This window comes from Buteo buteo, chromosome 13, assembly GCF_964188355.1.
Source record: "Buteo buteo chromosome 13, bButBut1.hap1.1, whole genome shotgun sequence".
In the NCBI taxonomy this organism is placed as follows: Eukaryota; Metazoa; Chordata; class Aves; order Accipitriformes; family Accipitridae; genus Buteo; species Buteo buteo.
In genome coordinates this window covers 7721119-7742913 of record NC_134183.1, presented here as the reverse complement: position 1 = coordinate 7742913, position 21795 = coordinate 7721119, and the positions used below count along the sequence as shown (strand labels likewise).

The window sequence follows — 21795 nt, the reverse complement described above, 5'->3', positions numbered from 1 at the left end:
CGAGGCGCAGAGAAGCCGGGAGGAAACCAGAAGCAGCGGCCGTTAGCCGGAAGCCATGCGCTGCGGCGAGCCAGTTCAGCGGCTCGGCTGGGACGGCTGCCAGGGCTCCCGCTCCCCCCGGCTTGCTCACGGCCCCCAGCATCCTACGCCGGCCATTGGGAGGTGGTTCGTAGCGCTCTTCATTTGGGAAAAGGCCAAGCGTGGGAATGCGGGAGAAGTCCTGGGGGAGAGCCAGGAATGTTGCATTGCCCAAAATCTCACTCCGTGAAACCCCATCCAGGTCCATATGTCTTCAAGCTTACAGGCACCACTCCACGGACAGGAGCCTTCAGCTCCCTCTGATTTATTTTCCCCAGGGATGCCCAGGCCATCGCCCCAGCAAGTCCAGGGCTAATCTCAGTGCGAAGGCCACGCGTGGCTGCGGGAGGTCCGATGGCAGAGATGCCCTCTGCGAGGTCACCCGCCTCCGCGTCTTCCTCGGCTGCCGGCTCCTGCTCCAGCCAAACCTTCCTCTGCCCCTCGGGAAAGGGAACCTGTATTTCCAGTCCCGTAACTGTTCTCAGACCCAGCCAGGGGATTTATAGTTTATATACCCTCTTTCACCAGGAAAGTGCCCAGAGCTGAAGGCTGGAGACACTCGGAGCTCCTGGAAGCGGCTGAGCTCCCCTGCAGCTTGCTGGGGAGGGGGGCTGGAAGGATACGGCAAACCGTGTTGGCGCTCACGGAGTTGCCTGGGCAGGAAAAACGCCTGGCTGAGCATCACCTCCCCACGCTGTCATTTGCTGCAGGAGAAACAAAGCAGCCGAGAGCTGGCAAAGGTCAGGAGCATGGCTGAGCCTTCTCTGCCTGCCCAGGGCTCGGCATTGCCCGCAGGGGCACTCCTGGCTGCCAGCCCCTGGGCTGCTTGGCCCCAGACCCCCCATGTTGGTACCACATGTTTCCCTGCTTTCTTGGCCTGGACTCAAGAGAAAATCCCCACGGGTAATAGCATCCTCATGGGTAATAGCCATCCCATGGGTTATGGCCTCTTGCTGAGCCCCAGCCTTGTCATGGATGCTGGAGGGATGCTGGTCTCACTGCGCAGTGAGGTCCAAAGCACTGTCTCTGTCCCAGTCTCCCCCAGGAGAGAGGACACACGTGTCAGAGCCACTCACCGGCCCTGCAGCAGCTCTGCAAATAGTGCTGGATGGCAGCCGAGTGCTTTTTCCAGGCGCTGTAGCCATCTGCCTGACTTTTTGTGAGGGCCCTGGGCCGCACAGGCAGGACACAGGCTGGCTTCTCCCTGGGAGAGCAGGGCCGCTCCAAAGGCAGCTTTCTGGGTGTGAAGCAAAAGGCTGCACTCAGGCACGGCCCCACAGAGAGTTTTGGGATGTGAAGCCTCGTCCATCCTCCATCCCCTCCAGCAACCGAAGCGCGCCTGCCCCCAGCTTGCCGGCAAGCACACAGCCAAACAGGGCCCCTCATCCAGCAGCACCAAAGCAAATTCTCCCAATTCTTTGTGCTTAGCACCGCTTAGAAGCATAGAAACATAGCTTATGATTACCCAAATAAAACTGCTTCCCCCAGGGTAAGCAAGGTTGCACAGCCCAGGGACCAGGAATTGGGTTCTTACCGTAAACCCAATGCCCACAGTAGCGGAGAAGGAGCCAGGAATGAACTTGCCCTGGTCAAACTGGACCAGCAGAGATGTCTTCCCCACGCCGCTGTCTCCGACCAGGATCGTCTGCAAGGACCAGGTAAAGAGGAGTCAGCGCATGGGAGCAGGCGATGCCCAAGCCTGCAGGCACAGCACACAGCCAGGGGCTGGGTGTTTAGGGAGAGGGTGCTGGGGGGATGCAGCAGTGAACACAGCAGGATCGGGAGGGACCAGCCTGGCCCCAGATCATGGCAGAGCCGTGGGCCCCATGGAAACCCCATGGCAGCCCCCCTGCACAGCCCTGCCCAGCAGCAGATTGTCCCCATGGGCTGCTGGGTGCCAGGATCAGGGCCAGGTGGCTTGTCCCACTGTGCCCAGTTCTTTGCTGTCCCCTTGGGTCCTGCCACCTGCCTGGGGAGGAATTTCCACCTCTCTGACCATCACTGTAATAAATGAAATGTGCCCCAGACTGAGCTTCAGGCATTAGCCCGCTGTGCCCTCCCCAAGTGTAGAGGTGGAAGAGAAAGCAAAGCGCAGCCCATCATGGGGAGAGAGCAGGAGAGATACTCCTGCCCCGGCTTGGGAAGCTGCTGATCAGAGGCAGCTTTGGCTTGCACAGACCTGGCGGAAAACCTCTTTGGGAGGACTCTGGCGGCACTGGGTTAGGTCCAAAACTGTTTAGTAAAGGCAGCATCTCCCGCAGCTGCTGCACACAGCCACTGCCACAGCCACGCAGCCTCTCTGGGGCACCGGGCTGTTTTCACGCTGCATTAATGCCGTGGACCCACAGTGCTCCCCGCCGGCAGGGTGCTGGGTTTGAAGTCATGGAACCTCTCTGCCTCTCCAGCCCTTCATGGGAAGCCCCAGGGCTGTCCTGCAGGGGGCAAAGCTTGCTTGTCCCCGAGAAGGGACAAGGGAGCTGTGCAGGTGTCAGAGCTGGGGCATTGCCATCACCTCCAGAGCAGCTCCCAAGCTGCCAGCCTGTGGCCCTGGTACCCGCAGCGCATTCCTGGGGAGCCCATCCTCCCTTCTGCTCCTGCCCGTGTTCCTCCAAATCCCCGGCCTAAGGGAGAGCAATGGTGCAAATGCAAATCCCTCCCTCCCCTCTCTGCCAGTATCTGGGTTTTGTTTGCAGAGCCACCGGCACAAACATTCCCATCCTTTCAGGAAACCGAGGCACTTTCAACCCTTTCAGAGGGACACAAGTTAAAATAAACACTCTGCTAACCGGTTTCTTGCTCAGAACTGATTTTGGCTCTCTCTTTCAGGACACAGGTTTTGCTGTAGCTGCTGCCCTGGCAAGCACTGAGCTGGCCCTGGGGCAGTGTCCTGTCCCCCCATCATGGGTCCCCTGCCACCCCTGAGGCTGCAGGGCTGAGCCAGCGAGGTGCCGGGCCTGAACCCCCCCACTCTCTGCCTCCACCTGTGCTGCACTTCACTGCATCTGTTGTTTCCCCCTTGATTTGTGTTTAGTCCGATACAGCTCCAGCAGCCCTGCTCAATCCCAGGGCACCGCAGCTCTTCATCCCCACCCTGGGTGACATCGTGAAGGTCACTCTTTGCCTGCCAAGTGGAAGCTGTTGCTTCAGCATCTTCCTGATGGCCAAGAGAGCCTCTGCATATGGCTGGTTCCATCCCTCCATCACCTGCCCTGTACCGAGGGGCCCTGAGGTGAAACCCGGGCTGGCACCACTTCAGGCACTGCACGTACCCCCTTGTGAAGAGTAGGGCAGAGGACCATGGAGGAACATGTTTAATCAAGTGCCCAAACAGTCCTGGCAGGTCAAGAACTGATTTTGTGCTCCACGAGGCCATGGGGGATTCAGCCACCAGGCGCATGCCACAGCACCCAGCACCACAGTTCCTGCCACTCCACGGCCCCAAAGGAGTGGGCTGAAACCAAAAGCCAAGGAGCTTGAGGACCACAGATGAAGCAGGAACATGGACTGGCAGGAGACCAGCATCATGCCTTGCATAAATCACCACACCACAACCTGCCTGGAGCCTGTTAATGCCGATACGCTTCAGTGAAACGCTCACTTCGGTGAATCAGCATTTTCCCTCGGAAAAAACATCTCAAACCCCAAACATCTCCTGGGAAAAGCCTGACCTGCTGACCAGAGCTTTTGGCAGGAGGGAGCCCTGCACCTCTGCAGGGCTCAGAGGCAGCAACCTGGGGTCAGATCTGCAGCCAGAGATTTCTGTACCCTCCCTAACTAGATGTCAGGCTGTTTGCAGGTCACTTGTACGTTCAGAGCAGCCTCGTGGGTTGGGAGCCTGTGCGAGAGCTGGGGGGATGTTGGGAGGCAGAAATCTCTGGGTGAAGTCCTTGCATGTGGGCCAGAGGAGCTGGGTCATCCCTTTCCCTGGGGGGAATTTCCCTGCCCAAGCCCCCTTTGGCTTTTCCCTGGGGCCCAGACACTTTCCCTGTGCAGAGAGAAGGATCTGCCCTGGAGCAGCCACATAGGAAAACACCCCAAGAGTTCATTACCGTGGGGCTCCTGCACCCCAGCACTGCATTCTTCGGTGCTACGCTATTCCCAGGTAAAACACTGGTGCTGGAAGGTGCAACAGAACCAGCTGCACCCTGCATCACTGTCTTTGGGAGCAGGTAATGCAGAAAATGGCATTAATTATGGAGGGAGGAGAGATGGCTGGAATGAGCACCAGAAAGCCTCCAGAGCCCAGGATTTACAGAGAACATGTATAAAAGGCAGACTCTGCTATCAATAATTTAACTGGGATTTATAAGAAAGACAACTCATGAATTGCTTCATGACTTAATAATAATAACAGTAAAAGTTGGCCTGAATCAGCCAAGAGATTCCTAATGACTTCAGGAAAAGTTCATGGGCTCTGTGGAGGTACAGCACAGTGGAAATCACCGTGGCCTTCCTGGCTATGAAATAAACATAAAAGAAGAATAAAAACCCCTCTGTGGAGTGGATGTGGCTAGCCAGCTGTTGAAACCTCAGTTTGGACATGCCTGAGTCATGATAAGAAGCCTTCCAGTGACAAAGCTCCGTACCTGCCCTGCCTCTTGCCAGCATCCTCGGCCACAGCCCAGCCTCCCAAGCACCCTGCATTTTCCCGGGGGTTTTCCTTTGCCTGGAAAACTTTGGCGAAAATGTTCAGAGATTCCTTTTGGTGCTGTAGTTCTTTTCTGCATGGGGGTGTGGGGATGGAGCAGTGCTTTGCCAGGGTGCATGCACAGGTGGGCTGGCCAAGGCACAGAGGGAAACCTGGCCAAGACTGGGAAAGCCACTCGCTGACAGTCCCCAAGCACCGCTCCTGAGCCCCAGCACAGTCAGAGAAGTTCTTGTTTCCAGCTAAAGGAAATTATTTCCACTGTGTGGGCAGAGGTAACTTCGCTTCTCCACCACCCCACAGCTCGCCTGCTCCACAGCCCCAGCAGAAAAGCAGGCACAGCTTGTAACACACCCCCAAGCAGACCTGTCTGCCAGCTCTGCCCTAGGGAAAGAGCAAATTAGGGGCTTTGGGATAATTCAGACCCAGATGAATCACCTCCCTTCAAAACCGCTGCTGGCTCAGTGCAGGTTGCAGACACAAGGCAGAGCAATGGGGCAGCGAGGGCAAACCCACTCAGATCTCCCCTACCCGTGCTGGCAGCCAGTGAGCAAAGGAGATATTTTGGTCTAACATGCCTAGGGAAGAGAGGTTTTACACGGCTGTCAAAGCAGTGTAGGGAGGTGATTGCTGCATTTCCACTGCCAGCCAAGCGGGAGGAGATCTAGGACAGCGCGTGTGGTTTGAGGTTTTCTTCCCAGTTCATTTTGAGCTTTAATGCGTGGTAGCTGGACCTGAGCTAACATGTAGCTAGCAGGAGCCTGACAGCATAAAACTCCAGTCCTGGGGGATGCAGGGAGAAGAGAGGTGCCCTCCACAGGCTCTGCTGCTGCTTTCAGAAAGCTGCTGAAGCCCCAAACCCAAAGACTTGCTCACAGGTCAGCAGGATTTGTCGCAACAAATTGTGGCGATTGCGTACGTGCACCCCAGCACAACTGCCTGCAGAGCTCAGCCAGGGCACAGCACTGGGAGAGGTGTAAGAGTGAAGCCGTGGCTGCTTTCGGCCCCTGGCCACCCTGCTGTCATGGTCTCTGAGGGGTGCATTACCGAGACTTATTTCTACCTGCCCTATGAACAAAATTGTGTTGCCTCTCCCCTCCTTCAGGCAGTGCTCCAGGGCAACTTGAATGCTGCTGGATCATGCCTTGAGCTGTCCTGTGCCACAGAGACACCTCAGGGCTGTCCTCAGCCTGCCCAGGCACTGTTTCACCACGGCCAAGCCCCTTACACTGGCTCGAGCCAGAGCCCCGGGCCCTCTGCCAGCCCAGCTGGACCCTTGCCCTGGCAGAGACTGCATTTCAGCCCTGCAGACACGAGCTCTAGGGCTGCATATCAAACAAAAGCTGGCTTAGGTCACACAGGGGATCCCTGTTTGCACCCCCCCTGCTAACTCCTTGGATCAACCACAGCCCAGGCTCATGTCCCTCTCCCCCTGGGGCTTGTTCCAGCTAAATGGATCCAAGCATCCAATGGGAGGAAGAAGAATTTGGCAATGGGTCAAATCACCTGAAAGCAGAATCTGTCATTTTGTGCCAAGTGAAACTTTTCTGGAACAGCCCAGAACAAACCCCTGCTGTTCCCACTTTGATTTGCTCCTAGCCCATTTCCCAGGCCTGGGTTTAGCCACCAATCAGAAATCATTTAACCTTTGCCTCCAGAGTGCAAAGCTCTCTTGGGGTTTCTCAGCACATCTGAAATGTGATTCCTTGCTCAGAAACAAGATCTAGCGAGGTATTTGCTGCCTCACATCCCTGGAGCAGAGCAGGCTTGTTTCTGCATGACAAGCAACCCAGCTAGGAGCGGCAGCGTAATACCAAGGGAAACAGCAGAGAACTGGGTTGGTTATTTGTCTGGGCAGCTCTTCTGCCCAGAGACTCATTTCCACCAGTGTCATTCCTTTACTGCAGCAGCTCATTGCTGGAGAAGAGAGAGTTAAGGCTTTGCAAAGAATCAAAGTTTCTTGAGTCATCCCTGGAGACATGTCCTACGTACTAGGTCTACAACAGAAATGAGAGTTGCTAGTAATTGATATTTTCCTGCTAATCAAGGGCTGGGCACATTGCCCTGAGTAGAGCAGGATGTAAAGTAGACTGGGATTTGTGAAGAGGGATCAACACAGCCCCAGCCCTTTCCCCTGCTCTGCTCTACCCTGCTTTTCCCCTGCTGCCCAGGGGTGTCGGACCCTGCACAGTCACTGGGGACTGCAGCAGAGGCTTCAGGACAGCAAGAGGGAGTGATGGGTGGATCTGGCAGAGCTCAGCGTCTCCTCCATGTCTCCTGGAGTTGCAGGACAGCGTCTGACTGCAGGGAGCAAAAGCCCTGCTCCAGCAAAGCCTGCAGCAGAGCCTGAGCCACCCAGGTCTTGCAGGGACAGCAGCAGCCCCGGGCACCCTCTGTGCAACGTGGAGTTACAAAACGCAATCCCAGGGACCCCGCAGAAGAGAAAGATTTTAAAGCAAGGAGGGCAGGGATGGACGTCTCTTGGGACACCGCTATTTCATGGCAGGGAAGTCTCGGCTCCTTAGGCTGCCTCTGGCAAACAGAGCCCCGGAGCGCAGGTCCCCCCGACCCCCCGGAGCATGCACAGGACAGCCGGCTGCGGGCTGTGCCGCGGGGCTGGCCCCTTTCCAGCTCTCTCGCCCGCTTTGCTTTGCAAACACGCCCGATCCTGCCGCCCCCTCCCCACCGTCACCCGGGAGGTGGCGGGGACCGGGGCCGAGCCCCGCGGGTTGCCCAGACCCGGCCGCCGCGAATTGGGGGGGCGGGGGGGAAGAGCTGCAGCCGCATCCCCCCCCCCCCCCCCTCGCCGGGACGGCGGGTGGGGAATGGACCCCACCGAGACAAGAGGAGCGAGGAGGGGAGAGGGACAGAGTTTGCCGGGGAAGTTCAAGCAGGCGCCCGACCCCGGCAATTGCTCTCAGGCCGCCCCGGCACACCCCCCGCCCCGCCGTGTTCCCCCTCTCTCCGAGCACCGCCGCTGCCCCAGCCTTACCTTGTGCAGCAGGGCCTCGTTGTAGCCAGCCCCCCCCGAGCCGGCGGCGAGGGTCTCCATGGCCGGGGTGCATGGGCCGGCTCCGGCCGCCGGCGCTGGGGGGGGACCGGGCCGGGGCGGGCCGCTCCTGCAGCACCACGGACGGCAGCCGCGCCGCCTTCAGCACCGCGGACAGCGGCCGCGCCGCCTTCAGCACCGCGGACAGCGGCCGCCCCCCCACCCCGGCCCGGCCCGCTCCGGTCCCGTTAGTCCCGGTCTGGCTCCGCAGGGGCCGCGGTTCGGCCCGGCCCGGTTCAGCACAGCACGGCTGGGTTTGGTCCGGTTGGGTTTTGATCGGCGCGGCCCGGTTCAGCACGGTTCGGTCCGGGCCCCCGCAGGACAGCGGAGCTGTGCCCGGCTCGCCGCCGCCGCCGCTGCCGTGCCCGCCCCGCTCGCAGGGTTCCCCCGCCCGGAGGAGGCGGTGGGGGGGGAGGCCGGTCCCGCCCGGGGGCGGGGAGGCCGTGGGAGCTCCCCTCCACGCCGGCAGGGCCCGTGGCAACTTCCACACAACCGCTGGTCCCTCTCCAGGCCCCCCCATCATCTCAGTCCGCAGTGATAGAGGCCCCCCCGCCTCTGCAGAGATCCCGGGGCTCCCTGCCCAAGGGCACAGCGATCCCTCACCCTCGCTACTAGGAAACGCTGCCCTTCCTCCCTCCGCTGCGGGACACGGTCAGGCAGGGCTGGAAGGCAGCCCTGGGCAGAGAGTTTTCTTGCTGCCAGCTCCAATCAACTGCTGAGCTGAGAGAATGAAGCCAGGTCCGCTGCACCGCTTGAGCCGTGCTTCACACCCGGCTCGTTGGCACTTGTGTTAGGGAGCCCCACGCCTGCACTGTGGCTGCTCCGGCTGACACCCCTCCAGCCATCAGCCCATACAGCCATCAGGCATCCCTGGGTAGTGGCAAAGCACAGACCTGGGTGGTCAGCAGTGTCACCCCGGGGAGGGGCAGTGGCTTGCGCTAGCCAGGTCATTTCAGCTTCTTTACGAAACTGGTGCTAACCTGAGCCTGGCTACTCTGGCAGCTGCCCTTTGGAAACTCACTGCATTTACAGGGCCCAGTTAGGAGCCTGCTTGGAGTGGAAAACCAATTGTGTTTAAAAACAGGAGGAATCTGTGCCTAAACCTGGAGATGCCAGTCAATATCTCATTGAGATCCTTTTATTTACAACTCCCCTTAGAACAACCTGGTGTTGTCAATTAGACTGGAAAGAAATTAATCTTTACTGAGAAGTTTATTTAAGAGAAACTCAATTCAATCTCCAGTTCCCTCCTTCCAGATCAGCAGACAGCCCCAAGCCAGAGGAACAGACCATGCTTCCAAGAGCCATCTGCATGCGTCCGATTGCTGTTTGACTGCCTGGGCCTGACATTGCTAATTATATCTGCCCGTTATTTCCTCTGACATCAGAGACAGTTCTGCCAGGTCAGATGATCGGTCTTGGCAACAACAGCCAGAAAAGATGAAAAACAACCCAGAGGGATAGGGGGTTTTCAGGCTTGCCTGAGGCCAAGAAGCTAAACCCAGGCCCAACACAGACCATCCTGCAGCCAGATCACCCATTGGTCTCAAGCACTGGAAGACAATCAACAGCACAAAACCAAGCTATATCATGAGCCACAGTGTCTGGATCAGATAATTTAGAAGTGGTGTGGCCAGCATCATGGTTCAACATAGTGCACACACTCCATACCAGGTAGGGCCAGGGAGATGAGAGCAACAAACCTCAGGGAGACTTCAGCAAAGCCAGGGCAACTCTCTGACCTCTTAAATACACCAAGAACTTGTCAAAAAGCCCATGGGTCTCAGCACAGTCCTTTCCATGGGTGTCCCAGTGCTGTAATGGCCCCTTGAGGATGGAGACCTCATGCTAACATGTTTCAAGTGCATGCTCAGCCTTCTCCTGCCCCAGTGTCTGCACAGAGCGGGGTACTGCCCCAACCTGAGCTGCCTGCTGGGTCACACAGACCTAGATCTGACACAGGCACCGTGTGGCTCCACCCTGGGTACCCAAGCTGTGCTGGTGCTCAGGCAAATCTCTCCCAGGGCGTGGGATGAACTTAACCCCCAGTGACGAGGAGAGGAAGCCCTCAATGCGCTACCAGCTGCAGGACTCCAGCCCTGCTTACCTCTGGAGGGGTATTACTGGCACATCCCTGTTGCAGGAGGGGCTCTGAGGGCATCCTCTGACCCGTTTCAGTTCCAGCAACATTTGTCTCCCTTTTCTGAGTCGCAAAGGAGAGCAGCGAGGAGCTGCTGCTGAGCGAGAGCCTGGCTGGGAGGAAGGAAAGCCTTGTAAAGCCAAATTCTCCTTTCCTACTGTAGGCACTGGCATTACACCAGAGACACATTTGGCCCTGCAGGCTTAACAGCACTCAGGAGGAAGACAATTTTCCTATCTATCATGATATCGCCAAGTGCAATGCAGCCTAATGAGACAACACAGATTGATGGCAAAAGACAGGCACCATCACAGCCTGGCGCTGCTCCAAGCCTTTATACCATTTTATGGCTCTGGGGGACCTGACCCATTGCAGATAAGGGGTACCAGCAGCTTTATCAGAGCCCAGCAGCTTGACACCTGCATCACCCTCCTCCCCTCACACACCAATTAATATGTTTCCCCACCACCCAAAGCAAACCACTTGCTTTCCCAGACTGCCCCCCCACCCCTTCCCCGCCTCCCCCGACCCCAGCAGAGGTTTCTGGAAGCCAGCAAGCAGTTTATAGCCATAAGCAAATGCTGACCAGCAGAAATCAGTGCAGAGCAATGAAATCAGAGGAAATGACCCACAAACACAGGAGTGATTTCAAATGAACCTGCAATTTAGCTCCATTGTTTGGTCTCCTTTGCTGGTAGACTGTATCTCTGATAGCTTAATTACTTGTCTATTTGCCTTGAGAAGTACAGCTATAACACCTCTGGAGTTTCTGCTTTACTGTACTCCTCCCTCTCTCCTGCTTGTTCTCCATTAACCCACTGTAGTATCTCCCTGGACTGCCTGTACAATACTTTTGGGAGGAGATCTGAGCCCTGCCAAAGTCACTCCCTCCCCATGAACTAGGGAGGAGGCAGAATGTGATCCTCTGAATCTGTTGAATTTTGCTTTCTTCATTTCATTGCAATAACTAACCCCTGCTCTTTAGCCCTTTCTGTCTGAGTCGTCCAACCTAAGGCACAGCCCGGAGTAAACCCTCCACCACCATGAAGTCTGCAAGTATTTCTCTCTTTTACTAGCTTTGCTAAGTCAGGAGATCTGGAAATGATCTGGGTTTATCTTGGTTATCTGAGATGGCAGCGGAAAGGAGAGATCAGACAGTGCGAGCTCAATCAGCCAGCACTAAAGGAGCTGCATTAGCAATTACTCAGCCTTATCTCCTAAGGACAATTTCACCAAAATTGCCAAAGCTGCCTGTGAAAGCACAGTCTGAAACACCCAGATTCTTTTTCAAAGGTCCTAGATTAAATAACAGAATCAGGGGTTGGAAATGTCACTGAAGCCCAGAGCAGAGGAGGACTCTGGAAAGGCTCAGCTGTGGTGGTGGACAGTAAAGTGGGATGGGAGCCAGTGCAGATCTGTTGGTGCAGGACCATGCACGAAGTGGGTGCACACACCGATTGATTCAATTACTGCCTGTCCCAGGAGGGCTCTGAGCCTTTTTTTTAAGGCCACTGCCAGAGACTAAACCCCGACCCAGAATCTCGCCAGAGTCGGGGAAAAAGCAGCGTCTGATCGTGTCGCTCCATGTCCCATCACTGCTGGGCAGGGGCTGGGAATGCTGCCCACAGGCAGGCACCGGGCAGGGGCTGCAGGAGCGCAGGTATCAGCTCATCTCCCACTGCCGTGTTCCCATCACCAGCGATCGCTCTGCCACTGCCGGGGCCACTTTGCTCACTGACACAGCTACCGAGCCTCACACGAGTGCTCGCTTCAGCCCCAAGTGTGGCTGAGATGAAAAGACAAACGGATTTGTTTCTGTCAGGATGCATCACTGGGTTTCCTGAGAAGTGTTTCAGCAACGCTTCCTCTCACTCATACAGAATAGCCTTGCCTTGTGTTTCCTGAGCCGCTTGCTGCCTAAAGAGAGAGGGTCTCGGCTGAAAAGCAGGGCAGGACCCAGTTGTCCCCATCAGGACCCCCTTGCCCTGCCAGTGGTGGGGAGGACAGCATCTTCCCAGCCACAGCTGCCCCACAGAGATGCTGGTGCAGAGCCCAGTGCCTTCCCCTGCTCTTCATTGCAGCCTCCTCTGCAGGTGGCTGCATTTATTCATTCCTCCCCAGGGTGTCTGCAGCACCCCAGCACCCATGCCTGTGCCCCAGCTGGAGGGTGTCAGGGGTGGGGGGTCTGCACGAGGGGTTCTCCATTTCTGCAAGGGATCAGGGCAGCATGGCTCCACACCACGCTCTGCTGCATTGTTTTCTGTCTAAATTGCTTCACTCCCTTTCTGGTTTCATCACTTTCAACCTGACACTCACTTTAATTGGGATAAATATCGCAGCCCTTCACATGACGGAACCTCTTGAGTCGGTGCTCTGGGGCTCTTCGCTCCTGCCTGCTCCTGTCTTGCTCTTCCTCTCCAGCAGCATGTTCACAGGCTGCTGAGGTGTTTTGGGGCTGAGGTGCTGAGGCAGAGCCATCCCCTTTGCAAAACCTTCATCAATACCCCTCAGCCAGCATCCCTGCTGCAGCCATGGCCCCTTTGTCCAACCGCTGAAAGGAGAAATATCAGGGTAAAACCCCATGTGGGAGTTGTAGCGTCAGTGCTGGGTGGCTGTAAAGCCCTGCAGTGTCCTGAGGGGCAGGCAGGAGCCCTGTCTTCAGCCACTGCACTGGAGTCAGGAGCTCTCTGGAGGGTAACATGGTCCTGAGGACTGTGACAATGAGGAGGAATTGCCCCCAGTCTGTGCCGGGGGTCCCAGCTCCTCCTGCCCAGAAACCAAACCTGAAACAGAGAAAGGGAAATGATACCTCTTATCTGACAGCAATAGTGCGGATGTGGCTGGAAAATTCCCCCAACCTCTCTACCAAAGTGGCTTTTTGACAAGTGCTTCTGGCTGCTTTTGGATAACCGAGCTGCCCTCAAAATCCCCAGCCAGCAAATGCCTTTGTAGGTGCCTTCCCCGCGCATGTTCCAGCTGGAGCCTCCACCTCTGAGCAGCTTCTCCCAGTCCTCCTCCTTCCTCGAGGGAACGGTGGGAAGGGCTCACTGCGCTTTGCCGAGCAGCGGCAGGGATGCCTGCACATCTCCTTGCGTCTCTCCAGTCTGCATGCAAAAACACTTGCAGGGTAACTTGGTGTCTGCCTCTCCTGCCTGACGGGTTCCCAGATGGGCTGACACCTTCTTATTTGTATGTCGAAGAGCTCGGTCCTCTGCCGTATCCCACAGGTCAGTGTGCTGTATGTCAGCAGCTCTTGTGTACCGTCAGCCGTACACCACCACTGGGAGAGCCGGTGTGTGACACCTTGCTGGGGGGTGGCTCTCCCACCCTGGCACCAGTGCTCCTGGTCACACCAGGGCTGGTTCTGGGCAGCACAAGGCAGTTGGAAACTAAACCCCAGCTCTTCCAGCTGCTGCTCCTCATGCACGCAGCCCAGAGCAGCCCAGCACATGGGTACCGGTGGGAGCAGAGCACGGGCCGCTGGCCCATAGTGATTTGGCCATCCTCAGTGTATTTCTCCTCTTCGACATCAGCTTTTCCCCTTTGAAAAGCTGAACTTAATTTTTCATTAACCCTGAAACTCTTAAACAGAAAGTGAAGGCTGAGTTTAGCCTCACGAGGTCTTTGCCTAAGCCGTCCCCCTACTTCCGACCCCCTCCTCGGCTTCCTGGCCGCCAGAGCTGCTGGCAAGGGCAAAGTTACTACTCAGGCTGAGTGAGTTTGGAAAGAAGCAGTTGGTGTGGGTCTCCCTGGCCCAGAGGAACAGCCCTACATGCTTCCCGGAGCTAGAGAAGCGAGGCGGCACCCACGCCCTGGGGGAAGTGAAGCTGGGGCAGGAAGCCAAGGAGCGGCACGGCGGTGGTGAAGGGCTGGAGCCCGGCATGGCCGCTGCTGGGGACATGTAGCTCTGGGGACCGAGGGCTGAGCCTGCAACCACCCAGTGAGTGGGATGCGGGAAAATCTCCTGGTCTGGACCTGGATTCTCCTCCCAGGTGAGAGCGGGACCTTCTCGTGTTGACGGGAGTGGGTGAGGGCTCACTGAGGCTGTGCTGGCCTTCCAAAATCCACATCCTCAGTCTGTAGTGACGGAAATGCCTCATGGATATATTTCTTCCCTACTTTCCCCTCTGCCAAGAACTGATTAATTATTTCAATCCCACGTAGAGCTTGGCAACCTATTCCAACTCACGGAGCCCTAAAAACACCCCGCGGGAGGCTGCAGGGAGCCTGCAAATCCTATGCCCCCCCTGTGCCATGAGAGCAGCAGGCAGGGCGAGCAGGGCAGGCAGGGCTGGCAGGGTGGGCTTCCTACCTTGTGCTTGCTGTCAGAGATGGCTTTAACAGAAACCGAAACACTTTGGGGTGGGCAGCAGCGTCCCAGAGGGGCAGCTTTTCTCAGAGAGCCCACTGGCAGAAGCAGAAGTGGCTTTCCAGGCACTGGGCTTTCACAGGGAGGCAAAGAGAGACCAAGCGGTTCCCCCCATGCCCTCCCTCCCTCCTCAGCCCCTGGCCCCACATAGCCTCCCCCCACCTCAAACCCAGACCCAGGGGCTGCAGCCCCCCCGGCTGCAGGACAGGTTTTCCAGGGGTAGCACGAAGCAGCTCCTGTGGCCGGGGGACTGGGCACAGGCAGGAGGCTTGTGCGTGGGCTTGTGCTTGCCTGCAGGCTGGCATGGCCTCTTTCCCTGCAGGATGCTGGGCTCTGAAGGGCCCTGCAGAGGTGAGCGGCTTCCCTGGGGGCTCCGTGGAGGTACCCTGCGAGTACGAGCCGAATCTGGTGGATGCTAATAAGTACTGGTGCAGGGGCAGCAGCTGGTTTTCCTGCTCCATCCTCGTTCAGACTACAGCCCCCGGGGATAAGGCAAGCGGGGACAGGGTGTCGCTGCAAGATGACCCCACTCGGCACGTGTTCGTGGTGACCATGGCGAACCTGAGCATGGAGGACGGGGATCAGTACTGGTGTGGGATCCAGGTAGCCTGGTACGACCCCATGTTCCCCGTCGTGGTGTCTGTTCTCCCAGGTAAGCACCTGGTGTGGCCGTTCTGCTTTGATGGAGGCTGGAAGGGCAGAGGGAATGGAGAGAGGGGAGGCTTAGGAGGGAGGACGGGGAGAGCCAGGGATGGAAGCCCTCCCCCTCCCAGTTTCCTTCAGTCATCACCCAGCATCCTCCACCTCGCTCCCATGGTGCAAGCAGCCCCCCTGGGGCTATGCTTGGTGTTTCCCAGCCACCCCCATCATGTCCCCACCACCAGCCTCTGAGACCCTGAACCCCCCAGTCACCAACCTCAGCTACAGCCCAGGACCAGGTAACATGCGCCACGGTGCTTTGCTTCCCATTTCTTTATACCACAGTGCCCAAGACAACACACTATGACTTCCACACGACACAGGGGGAAGAGGCCACATCTGCTCCCACCTTCCCATGGACTCTCCCGGAGGTGGAAAACACCACATCCACGCCAAAAGTCAGAAGCCTGCAGGCTGGGTGAGTGCCAGGGCTACCGAGGAGGAGAGGGACTGTTCCTAGCCCAAGGACCAGGCAGCCCGAGGATGCAGCATCCAGCCTGTCACAGGGCTTTCGGGCCAGCAGGACATCTCTGGAGGAAGCAAAATGTGATGCTAAGGAGGCTGCCGTACCCCTGCATGCTGTAGGGCTGCACTGGTTGGGGCTCCCAGAGCCTTTGCCCAGCTCCTGCAGGGCTGCGGGGCACCCTGACACCTCAGGCAGGTGTGTGCTGCATCTGGGCACTTGTCCATGGAGGTGGGGGATGAATCTCTGCAACTCAGTCATGCCAAGTTGGCCAGACATTGCGTGTACCCATGCATGGATCCCTGGCCAGGAAACTTGGGAGAAATCCTTGGAACATCCTTGCCAGCCCACGGAGTCTCATAGCCCCTGGGGTCATGCCAAATACAAGCACGAAAGCCCTCCCCAGGCCACAGGGCCGTGGAGGCGGCAGTGCAGAAGGGCAGTAACAGCCTTTTCTTCCCTCCTAGCACCCCAAACCTGCTTGTCCTGGTCCTGACATCCTGTGCTGCGCTGGTGCTGGTTTTGGGCACCATCATCTGCTGCAGGATGAGAAGAGCATCGCTAGAGAGGAGTGGAGGTACAAGTGATCTGGGGGCCCAAGCTGTGGTTCTCCTCTGTAGGGTGGCTGCGGGGGTCCCCACACTGCTCCCTAGAACCTGTCCCCCCACCCCAGCGCACCACACACTGCCCTCCCACTCCTGTCCCAGGGGTGAGCAGGACTTGGAGTCAAAGGGGCTGGAGCCCTCCCCAGGACCCCAACCCGCTGAGCCCCACAGTCCAGGGTACTCTTGGCAAAGTCAGGCCAGACCTGAGGTTACACAGGAGCTGATGTGACACTCATGGGGAAGGGCTCAGGAACCCCCAAAATGCTCTCCTTCAGCAAAGGGAGCTCCGTGTTTGTCTGAGCCATTTCTCTTGCTCTTCCCCCAGCAGCCCAGGCCATGGAGTGGAAGAGGTCCAAGGAGGACCTCCAGGTACCGTGGGTGGGAGGGTGGTGGGACAGGGGTCTTGCGATGGCTCCACCATGAAGGAGCCACTGCCTGGAGTCCCCCTTGTCCTCAACACACCTCATGCCCTCCAGGTCACTGCAAGCTGGGAGCGAGCAGACGCTTCCAATAACATCTACATAAACACGGAACTCAGCTCGCCCGAGGATGACTATGAGAACAGCCCGGCCAAGTGGCAGGTAAAAGGGGCTGGGGCAGCTCCAGGGGTGCACAGCAAGTTACCCCATGGTTGTTCCTTGTCCCCAGCCCTGTGGCAAGGAGGACCTGCACCTTGCTTTGGGGTGCAGCGAGGAGGAGCTGCCCTGCTTTGGGGTCACACTCCTTTCCCCACACCAGCCTTTCCCTTCCCTTTAACAGCCTGTCCCAGGCAGCAGCTCACAAACCCAGCAGGAACAGGCATTATGTAGACTCGAGCTTTTAGTACTCTAGCATAGGCAGACCTGCAAAGTGCCCTAAATCTTTGCATTTCTCCACCATTTCAGGACTTTGAAAAAGGAGACAAAGTTTCAGTTTCCAGAGCTCCAGAACTGCAGCCGATCTACATGAACATGCGCTGAGTGGCTCCGCGCTTGGCCCCTCGCTGCCAGAAAGCCCCGTGTCCGAGAACGCGCATTCTCTGCAGCTCTCCCACCATCCAGGTTGTGTTTCCCCACTGCTGCCCGAGTTCTCTCTGCCTCTCCCATTGAGATTCCCTGTATCCCGCAGAAGCAACCCCTGTCCCCTCCGTACTGCACGAGACTGAGGACCCCAGTGTGCCACGGGGTCCCGCAGGGTGACGTGCACACCACCGGGCCAGCAGCATTGTTTATCCCCACCCTACCATGAGGTTATTAAATGAGAGGAGATCAGAAGATTTGGGATGTGTTTAAAATATCCTTCAATCAGGGGTTAAAAGCCCAACATCCCCGGTCCAGGCTATGGGGGACCAGGGGATGCTGGCAGCCCCTTCTCATCCTCCTCGGTTCTTGTGCTTAGCAATAAGGAGCACATGGGGAGGAAGGGAAGGTCAGTGTCTGGTCAGAGACGTGACCTCCATCCCTTCCCGGCCCTGGTGACTCCTAGGTGGCCAGGAAGGAGGTGGTGCTGCCGCAAATGCAGTCATCCCTGTTCCCACACAACCCTCAAACTTCTGCTTCTTTATTTCTACCTGGCACCTTGTTCCCTTCCCTCCATGTCTCTGCACAGAGCAAAGGGGCCGAAGGGCAGGGTGGGATGGAGGGAAGGTCCTGGGGGAGCCTGGCTGCAGGGGGTCCCATTCTGCTCCCCCAGCCCAGCCTCCTGTGTAGACATCAGGATTTCAGCTGCGTACCCTGGGTGGAGGAGCTGCGGAAGGAAAAGCCCCTGTTTGGGTAGGTCTCGTCATCTACCCAAATATAATCACCCTGCTGCGAAATGGAAACATACACAGCAGTTTTAGAAAGAGGAAGGAAAACCATGAGGACAGAAAGAAAAAGAAGTGGGGAGATGCTGCAGGAGGGACCTGCGGACAGCCCTGCAGTGGCAGCCTGGGCAGCGGGCGGCCAAGCTGGAGCTTAAACTGGGGAAAGTTTGGCTCCATCCCTGCCCTGCCATGGGCCACAGGAGCTGCCTGGAACAACCCACGCCTCATCATCTGCAAGAAGATCCAGTGCCAAATGGGGAGCGGGATCATGGGGGGAGCCACTGGCTGGATCAGCATTGCAGGAGGTGGCCGCTGCTGTCCCATCACCGTGGCGTTTTGGCAGTGTGACAGCCTCTGGCCATGATGCTGGAGCCCAAGGCCAAGCTGGCACCATGCCCTGGCCTGTGAGACCCAGAGACCCCCTTGCCCCTGTGTTGCTTTGGCAGACTGACCCACTCCTCTCTGCTGGCAAGAAACCACATCCCTGATTCCTGCACAGGCTGAGAAGCGGGATGTTTTCCCAGCTCAACAGCAAACATATTGCTTCGGGTTCAGACAAATCCAACAAAGTAATTCCTCTGCAGGGGCTTGGTCTGGAGGGGAGAGGGGACAATCTGGTGCACCCACAGAGCTGCTCTGTTGCCACCATCCCCTTTGGGGGTCCCCAGGGCACCCCGGTACTGCTGGGGCTGTGTTAGGAGGGGGCAATGGGAACCGACACTCAAAGCAAGGAAGATGAGAGCGGCTGGGGAGGTGGCTGAAGCCCTGGCTGCTCACCCTTACCAGGAAGGCTTTTCAACAGAAAGCAGGTTTGCAATCGCCAGCCACTTCCTGAGTTTAGATCTTGCTGCTATTCGCAGCGATTCGTCTCACAGCCCATCAGCCGGTTCACTGAACTGGGAATGAAAGGGGTTACTTGATGATCAGAAGGAAAACTCGGAGCTTCCTCTTGCTGTGGCAGGGGGTACAGGGAGGGCAGGGCATGGGGGGAAAGAGCTGCCCTTCGGCAGCGTCGGCAGTTGGTATTTTCTGCTCTTTCCAAGAAGGATTGAGGAAGAGAGTGGTCAGCAAAGCAGTTGCCTGGAAAGTGGCTTTGCTTTTTGTGTTTGGGTTTCTGAAACTTCCTGTGGAAACATTTAATTTCAGGAGAAAAACAGTGTTGTCACTCAAAACCCACGGTTGTGCCAGAAAAGGCGTTTTGGGGGGGAAATGAGATACTTCTGCTTGCGAAGACAAACAAAAGCAGCCCAGCTCGCACTGGCAGCCAGCTCGGGAGCCGGGGAGCAGCAGTGCAGTGGGGATGGCTGTCCATTATGCCAGTCCATTATCCCAGTCCAACACAACCAGGAGATCATCCCAGTGGTCCCAACCATCCATCCGCAGGGGCTGATCTGCATTCACCCTACCCCGGTCCCCAGACCCCAGGTCTGGCCCGGCTCCCCTGCAAAGCCCCCTGAAGCCCTTCGGGCCTTGAGGGGCTGTGTTCCCTGCTGGAACAGGCATCACAGCAGAGGAACCCGCTGCATTTTGGCATCTTGCTGGGAAGCAGCAGCGGGTTCAGAGCAACAGCAGAGCGTCTTTCTCATGAGACACCCCCAGCGTGAGTCACGGTCCCTGGCAAAGGGGAGGAAGCAACCGCCTTTAAAAAAGACATCCAGAGTCTGTGTGTAAGCACTGCCCAGGGAAGCAACAAGAGAAAGGTTTGGGAAACTCCTGGGATGCCCAGGTGCGTGTGAACCTGGCTCCATCCCACAGAGTGCTTCATGAATAACCACGGGGAAAATTCCGCATCAGGAGCGAGAAGCTGGAAAATGAGGATTTTCCTGGTTTGGACCCTTTTCCCAGGTAAGACCCAGGAGCACAGGTCAGGCGGTTCCCACCCCACAGGCTCTGGCAGAGCTGCGGAGAGGCTGGGACCGAGCCAGCCCAGGAAGCCCACCATGGTCATGGCAAGAGCCCAGCTGATACTGACCTTTTCTTGTGGTTAGCAGACAGCTACAGTGGGTGATCTCCAACATATGCTTGTATTGTTATCATATGAACCCTGGTAATATGGCTTTTTGCTCATTTAATAACACACACGCTTGACAGAGGCTCTTTTTTTAATGACTGGGGACATCTCACCTCAGCACTGCTCCCCAGCGCAGTGGGGGGAGCCTCCCTTGGGACAGGCTGCTCCCGAGCATCCCGGGCTCAGATCCCTCCTGGTTCCCCTAGGCAATGCTGGTACGTGATTGCAGAACCTCTCCCTGTCCCCCACAGGCAGCTGGGTGGTGATGGGCCTTGCGCAGATGACGGCTGAGCAGGGTGGCTCGCTGACAGTGTCCTGCAGCTACAAACTGGGCTACAAGCTCTACTCCAAGCACTGGTGCCGGCGGGCCTGCCTCTCATTTTGCTTCACCTACATTGCCCAAACCAACAGCTCAGAGGTGACGGTGACGCAGGGCAGGGTGTCCATCAGGGACAACTACTCGGCATGCTCATTCACGATGACACTGGGCAGTGTCAAGCCGGAGGATGCCGGCTGGTACTTCTGCAGGGTGATGAAGAGCCGGGAGTTCAGCCTGCGGCGCATCACCAAAGTGATGGTCTCCACAGGTAAAGCCAGGCTGGGAGCAAAGCAAGGGTGTGCAATGGAGCCTGTCACTTGGGTCAGAGCGCTGGGGACAGGGCCACCCCAGCCAGGGGAACACCAGGGTTGTCAAAGCGGGAACAAGCTCCTTGCAGGCACTGAGACCCACTGGAGATGGCCCCAGTGCAAATTTGGACAAGGGACGGAGGCTGTATGGAGCTTTGTGCAGAGCAGAGCATCTCCCTCACTCCCGTTCAGCATCTCTGCTTCCACAAGCCCGTCCCTTGGGGGTCCCAGTTCCTCCCAATAAAACCCCCCTTTTTCTTCCTCCTCCTCCTCAGTTCCCAGTGCATTGCCTGGAGACCCCCACCTCCACATCTGTGGCCAAAGTTTTGGGGGAGAGACCCCCTGCGCAGGGGGCAGGACAGGGTGCGGGGGGGTCCCTACTTTGTTCTGACTCTGTGTTTTCCTCTCAGCTGCTTCAGCCACAACTGAGGGCAGCGACGTGAGCCCGTTGACCACCAACCGCCTGTGCCCCACGGGCTGTGGGGACCCTCCAGTGCTGTGAGTCGGGGCTCAGGGTCTGGGCGGGCCCCCAACAGCATCCCCTGGCCTAAGACACCTTTTTCCCCTGCATCCCCCAGCCCTGGGTCCCTCCAGTTGCAGCAGCCCCAAGGAGCATCCCGGGGGCAAGCGGGGCAGCTGGCAGACATGCAAGTGCCCCAGTCCCCATCCTTATTGCTCTAGCATCATCTCCTTTCTCCTACACAGGTCCCAGCTCAGCATCACCTACCTGCTGCTCTTCCTCAGCGTGAAGGTGCTTGTCGCGCTGGCCCTGGCATGCGGGGCTGCCTGGGTGAGGAGCCGGCGCAGGAGCCGTGACCGGGAAAACCTGCGGCTCTCTGAGGCAGCCGGCAGCACCAGGGCACCGGGCTGCCCACCCGCCCCGACCACCTTGGAACCGCAGGGATGCCCTCCTTCCCCCTTGCCCCCTGCCCTGCCAGGGCTGCGCCACCCGTCACGGCCACCCCCCGCCGGGAGGTGCTCGGATTTGGGTGCTTCTCTCCCTGTGAATCTTCGGTCCCACCTGGCAGCCCCTGCGCTGGAGAGGGGAGGGTTTGGGGCACAGACAGCCTGTCCCTGCTGAGCTGGAGCTGCCAACTGAAGACAATTTTGCAATAAAGCCTGGGCATCTTGCAAGTGCCTGTCTGTCTGTCTGTCTGTGTGTCTGCCTGCTCCCTCCTTGGGCTGCCAGCACTGCCCGGGGTGCTGGTGGCTGCTGACGCTGATGTGTGGGGACATGCTGCAGCATGGATGGGGAGGACATGGGGTGACGGGGGGGCCACACAGGCGCCTGCTCCACCATGGCCCAGATAAGCCTTGGTGCAGGGA

General features: G+C 57.8%; 2 protein-coding genes across 3 annotated transcripts; both read left to right on the top strand.

The window, feature by feature from the left end:
• Window positions 1-13621: 13621 nt before the first annotated feature.
• On the top strand, window positions 13622-17290 carry LOC142038433 (CMRF35-like molecule 5). 2 transcript variants are annotated; one of them, XM_075043863.1, is made up of 7 exons: window positions 13622-13904; window positions 14604-14933; window positions 15266-15398; window positions 15911-16020; window positions 16377-16417; window positions 16525-16629; window positions 16933-17290. In XM_075043863.1, exons 1-7 carry the CDS (start codon window positions 13862-13864, stop codon window positions 17005-17007), a joined length of 837 nt encoding a protein of 278 aa, XP_074899964.1. In that variant the 5' UTR covers window positions 13622-13861; the 3' UTR covers window positions 17008-17290. The 2 variants fall into 2 exon arrangements, with proteins under 2 accessions (XP_074899964.1, XP_074899963.1); XM_075043862.1 differs by having other exon boundaries at window positions 16374-16417.
• Window positions 17291-19519: 2229 nt separating this feature from the next.
• On the top strand, window positions 19520-21581 carry LOC142038432 (uncharacterized). The gene is made up of 4 exons (XM_075043861.1): window positions 19520-19676; window positions 20094-20429; window positions 20880-20967; window positions 21175-21581. The coding sequence occupies exons 1-4, from the start codon at window positions 19595-19597 to the stop codon at window positions 21548-21550; spliced, it is 882 nt and encodes a 293-aa protein (XP_074899962.1). The 5' UTR covers window positions 19520-19594; the 3' UTR covers window positions 21551-21581.
• The last annotated feature ends 214 nt before the right edge of the window (window positions 21582-21795 follow it).